General features: G+C 51.3%; 1 protein-coding gene across 1 annotated transcript in view; it reads right to left on the minus strand.

Moving 5' to 3' along the window:
- The window catches only part of COLGALT2 (collagen beta(1-O)galactosyltransferase 2), a 74,252-nt gene extending 68,697 nt beyond the window's left edge, over window positions 1-5,555 (minus strand). The window contains exon 1 of the mRNA XM_087827938.1: window positions 5,293-5,555. Coding sequence (XP_087684064.1) covers window positions 5,293-5,555 — 263 coding nt within the window. The remainder of the gene's footprint in view (window positions 1-5,292) is intronic.
- Window positions 5,556-6,000: the final 445 nt, after the last annotated feature.

Genomic DNA, 6,000 nt, shown 5'->3' on the forward strand with positions numbered 1-6,000 from the left:
AGAAACACTGACACTCTTTATCTTCCTAAATTGGGCCACCTGACAGAAGCAAAAACTAGAACTAATTGGTCCTTTCTTGATCTTAAACAGACCATCTGTACTCAGTCTGTGACATTAGCTGCCTGGGTCACATCCTGGCTCCAACACGTACTAGCCTTGCAACCTAAGGAAAGTCATTTAAATTCTCTGTGCCTCAGTTTCCCCCAGTGTAAAGTGAGGAGAGTGATGGCACCTCTCACCCAGGGCTGTTGTCAGAAGTAAATCTGTTATCAAATGAAAAGTTTACAACAACACCTCCATAAATGTTAGTTTTCTTTTTTTAAAAATATATCTTTATTGATTTCAGAGAGAGGAAGGGAGAGGGAGAGAGAGAGATAGAAACATCAATGATGAGAGTCATTGATCAGCTGCCTCCTGCACACCCCCTACTGGGGATAAAGCCCACAACCCCGGCATGTGCCCTGACAGGGAATTGAACCATGATCTCCTGGACCCTAGGTCGATGCTCAACCGCTGAGCCACGCCTGGCTGGGCAATTTTCTTTTTTTATGTTAGTTTTCATTATGCTGATCATTTGTTGTTGGAAGGAAAAAAACAGAGTTCCTTTTGATCATATATTTTTTAAAATCTTCATTTGAGAAGATAAAGGTAAATCTTTGTGGTAGGTGTTATTACTAGTCATTTCCAGATGGGGAAGCTGTGCTCAGAGGTTTGGGGATGAGCCCAGAATCAGACGGGAGACCGGAACCCTAGTCTATCTGACTCTAAGCTCGCACACTCCAACCTCAGTGCTAAACCACCGGCTGTGAATCATGAAGGTGAGGAAAACAGACTAATGGGGAGAAGGTGACTAAAGTATCATCTACTTTTTTGGCTTTGAGCTGAAACTTCTCTCCATGAGAGTAATGTAAGCATTTAATGTCAAGATGGTAATGATGAAATGTGACATCATTCTCACTGCTGGGGCTGAAAGTGATCATGAAAAGTAGTTTTGGAACATTTTATAAATACACGAATATTAGTAAATCTAGTTAAATATTCACCAAAATGCTACTGGTTGAGCATTAAAATGTGGAGATCAATCCAAGATAATCACCAAACACTGCACAGGGTAGGTAGTGTGCAAAATACTGCGATCAGTACCCAGACCAAGTACAGCTCACCGCTGTTTATGTTCACGTCAATAGAAATTCATCTCTTTATTTAGGAAGCGATACAACGGTCCCCAATGGAGTCCATTACTTTACAAACTCTACCAAGTGAAATGCCCAAATTGTTCTGTAATTACACGGCGGTTACTGCCTTGTGATTGCACAGACTCTGAGAACCCCAACTGTTTCCCACAGGCAATAGCAGGCTCTCCAAGAGACAAACTTAATGTATCTTTTGGGTCAAATGTTTTTCCTTGTGCCCAGCTCCATTTTTCATTATCATGGTACTTGGCACTGCCCCCCTTAATCAGAGGTTTGGAAGGGGGATGAGATCAGCCTTCCCTCCATGGCTAAGGCTGCTGTTCATGGCTCCACTGAATTAAAGAGAAGCCACTGAAGTCCATTGCCCGCCGCATGTCCCAGTGCCTCCAGCTCCCTTCATCTCAGCACAGCAATGACCCCCAGGAACTCAGTGCAAGACTGAATTGGAACACAAGGAATACTTAGTTCCATATCACAAACCTGTGCTATTTGAAGGAAAACTAGTTTGGTGGGGTTTTCAGATCAGATAGGTACATGGGCAAATTTTCCTCTTTGCTGGTACAAAGTATCTCTAAAATATAAATATTCCTTAATTCAACCTAATCTGAATAAACCCGATGCTGAGATAGCTACACTCATCTCTGACAGCAAAAATTTTCAGGTCAACTTGTTGACCCTCACTCCACCCGTGTGTGCAGAGCAGACCTGGTCCAGAACATAGGTGGGGGAAAAATCAGATTGCAGGGAAGTCTGAACGTGGTCAGTGAGCCAGGCCTCTCAATTACCCATACAGGAAATAAGTCTCATCAGGCGCTCCCCCAGCCATGGTTAGAGGTAAACAAATGAACGAGAAGACTGAGTCTTTCAAAGTTATTGAAATAGGATTAACTGGAAGCTGGCGCCAAGACTCCATACTCAACAGGGTTCAGTTTTATAAGGTGCTGGGTAGCTCACAGCCATTTTTGACACTATTTTTGACAGCAGCAGGTGCTGGCTCTGCAAAGTGAATACTAACCAGCTGGCATCTCAGAATGTTGAGTGGAGCTTGGGACAGGGGGACTAGAGGTAATCAACTGGCAGGAGCCCCTCAAAGCTGTAGCATCCTAGACTGAGGTTCCACCTTCTCCTAGAGGGCTATATCCCATAACCTTCCCAGCCAGACTGCTACCTTCCCTGAGGGCCTATTGCAAAGACAGTAGCTCTGGTGGTACAATGCGATGAGTTAGGAGGTTTGCAGTGAGTAGAACTGCCACTCATATGATCTCCCCTGACAGGAAACTCTGGTTAATGTCCCAATGCCGTGTGTGTGTGTGTGTGTGTGTGTGTGTGTGTGTGTGTGTGGCTGTTCCCTTTTTGTGAAACTCTCCTTCCCCACTCCAGATTTTAGTAGATTCCTATTTGTACTTCAAAATTGAGTTCAAACAAAGTGTCAACTCCTCAAGAAGCCTTCCACGACCACACAACTGCCCCAATCTGATTCAGAAGTCCTTTGTCACTCCTCTACATCTTGTAAATGCCATTCAGATGATCTTACACTGCCCAGCAAAAAAAAAAAAAAAAAAAAGCCTCTAAGGAGCCACATCTAATTCAACTTTTCTCGGTCCAAATCTGGCATAGTGCCCAATTCTCACAAAATGTCATTAGGAACATGTGCTTGTACTACCTCTCTGTGCCTCAGTTTTCTCATCTGTTAAAGGGTACAATACAGTATATACCTGATAGGGTTTTTATGAACATTAAACCAGAAAGAGAATGTAAAGTGCTTAGAACTATAGGCTCTTAGGATTAAGTGTTTGTGAAATTAACAAATAAGTGTAATTTTAAGTCAGGTACTTCTGACAGAATGTGTTTTCCTAGGAAATGGAGACAATTTTATTTCTTTATAGAATGACAGAAAGGATCAAATAAGAAAACAGTTGATGATGAGAGCTATAAAGCAGTATTCAAAACTGCCAATTCTGGTTATTATTATCTAATAAATGATATAAGGTTTCTAAGCCAGAACTCAAAGAAGAGTGTTTAGTGCTAATGCATGGGTTGCCAAAGGCCTTACCCAAGCCTTGGGTTTCTTCGTTAACTTTCCAACACTGGCCATAAAGGACAAGGTACAGTTCCATGGACCATGAATGAGGGTAAGGAATACAAATCCCAAAGATCTACACAGAATTGGGAAACTACCCACCTAAACAGAACACCAATGTTTATAGAACTTGGAGCATTCAGGGGACCTAGGAAGTACAATCATTGTTGGTTGATTCTGATCACATCATAAAACCTATGTAATTCACGTGCCAGAAAGAATTTTTGAAATTCTAATTTCAAATTTATTCCCATTTCATTTTACTGATGAGAAAACTGATGTCTCTGGCTCCCAAGAAACTGTCCCAAAATCACATATCAAGCTAGTGACAACTCACATCTCCTAATCTGCAGCTTACAGGTTTATATAGGTGTTGCTTATAGTACTTTATTCCCACTACTACCTTACTAGGGTGGTGTTTAGGGACACAACTGGGTTCAAATTCCAGTTCTACCATTTATTAGTTCTGTGGCTTTAAGTGAGCCGTTGAACCGACTCAAGTCTCCGTTTCTTTGTTTGTAAAACGGGGTCACAGTACCTCTTCTAAATAGTAACTATTGTGATGTTCTTTAAAACTAAGCAATGCATACAGGCCATATTGTAAAACATCTCTTTTGAAAAAGGCATCTAGTAACTGACATCTGTGAAGTTTTCTTCTGGGGTAGACGTGGTGCAAAAATTCCTTCCTTCTGGCCTACACCCTGGCCGCACCAGGGTCCCACTTGCCACATAAAGGCTCCTCTGGCGGCCGCGGGCCTCAGGGTGCACAGTGAAGCAGTGTGCGGCACAGGGCGGCTCTATCCCTCCTGTTTGCTTTCTCACCTCCGCACCTCTCCCACCAGGTGTGCCCAGGCTGCCAGCTCCAGCGGCTGCTTCATCCATCTTTTCCTTCTGCCCAAACGTGGCTTCAACGACACGGTTTGTCTGCAGATCGCTCCCTTTATCAACACGAGATAGAAGCTGCTCGGGAGTGACCGGGGCTCTGCCTTCCTCGGGGAAGTCCTCTTGTCCTATCTCCCCTGGCCAGCGGCCATCCCCTCGTCTACAGGCCCCTCAGCGGTTCACCTGGCCACCGACGGCTCGCCCTCCGATACCTGCCTTTACCAAAGGCGTGGGTGGGACTGGACCTATTTCTAAAATTAGGGAGGGGTGCAGACACCCCCACAGAGGCCCCGGCCCTCCCCGCAGCAAAACCAGGAACCAGGCCCAGAGCTTTATCCTAAGGTCAACAAAGCTTGGCTGGCTGCCTGCTCGAGGGCGGCTGGGTTCCCAGGACGCAGGTCCCCAGGGCGCCCCGCGCGGCTGGCATCTGCGGCGGAACGAGTCCCAGGAGTACGCACCGGCGGGGACAGCCGGAGCGCTCGGAGGAGACGGGGCCGCCCTGCGCGCTGGGCTGAGACGGCAGGGCGGCCCCGGCTCGGCTCAAACTCTGGGTCCAGGTCCCCTCTTTGCCCTCGGACCCCCGAGAACCAGGAGCCTCTGAGGAGGTAGCAGCAGCCGGGCACCGGGAAGCCAAGGCGGCTCGCTCTTCGCCACCCCAGCCATTCCGCACCCCCCCCCCTCCCCAGTCCCCCGCCAGCCTCAGTTATGTTTCCAGTCGCGTCTGGAGGCGAAGGCGGCGACAGACACCCTAATGCCCTCACTCCAGGGCGAGGGGTACGAGGTGGGGAAAGAGGAAACCTCGAGAGGGGAAAGGGGGAGAAGCGAGCACTCTGGCGGGGGTCTCCCCCAAAACCCTTGACCGGCAGAAGGACGACGAGGCTGCCCGGATCCACACGCCCCACCGCAGCTCCGGGCGCCGTGTTATCCGCGTTAGCACCTCTAGCGCGCAGCGGCCGGCGCGTCCTTTCCAAACCCGCCGCGCGACCCGCGGGCCCCGCGCGGGCAGCGACGGGGTGTGCGCACCACGTTTCCCGCGGCGGCGCGGCGGCCCCCTCGCCCCCGCCCCGTGCCCGCGGGCCGCCCGGGCTGTGCGCGCCGCCCCCCGCCGCGGCCCGCGCCCCGCGCCCCTCGGCTCACCAGATGGCCATCCTGCTCTTGGGGTAGTCCAGCCGCTCCAGGCAGCCCAGGAAGGGAGGCAGCGTGTGCGCCGCGTTGCGGGCCAGGAGGGCCACCAGCACCGTGGGTCTCTGCAGGGCCGACTCGGGGAAAACCCTCGCCTCCTCCTCGTCGTCCTCCGGGTCGGGCTCCGCGGCGAAGCGCGCCCGGCAGCCGCCGCGCAGCAGAGCCCAGGACAGGAGCAGCAGCGAGCAGGCGAGGCTGGCGGCGGGGCGCGCAGCCATGTTCGCGGCGGGGGCGGGCTGCGGGCTGCGGGGGCCCGGCCTCCTGCGCCGAGCCCGGGGGTGCGGCTCGCCGGGCGGGGGGCGTGCGCGCACCGGCACCCGCACCGACCTCGGGAGCCCCGGACCCTGCCGCCGCCGCTGCACCGCCCAGGCCCTGACGCGGGGGCGCACCGCGTACCTGCCGCCGCCAGCGCTCGCCCGGGCTCAGGCTCGCAGACGGTCGGGTCTGGGCGCTGTTTGTCCTCCGTCCCGCGGAAAGTTCCTCCAGTCCCGGCTCAGCCTGCACAGCCGAGGTCTGTGGCTTCCCCCGGAGCTATGAGGTGTGGCCTTGTCTGCCAATGGGCGTGTGAGTGTGTGTGAGTGTGTGAGTGTGTGTGTGTGTGTGTGTGTGTGTGTGTGTGTGTACATAGCGGTACAACTCCAAGAAAATTTATTCTGCTTTCGC

The sequence above is a fragment of the Miniopterus natalensis genome, chromosome 19, assembly GCF_054644295.1.
Source record: "Miniopterus natalensis isolate mMinNat1 chromosome 19, mMinNat1.hap1, whole genome shotgun sequence".
NCBI lineage: Eukaryota > Metazoa > Chordata > Mammalia > Chiroptera > Miniopteridae > Miniopterus > Miniopterus natalensis.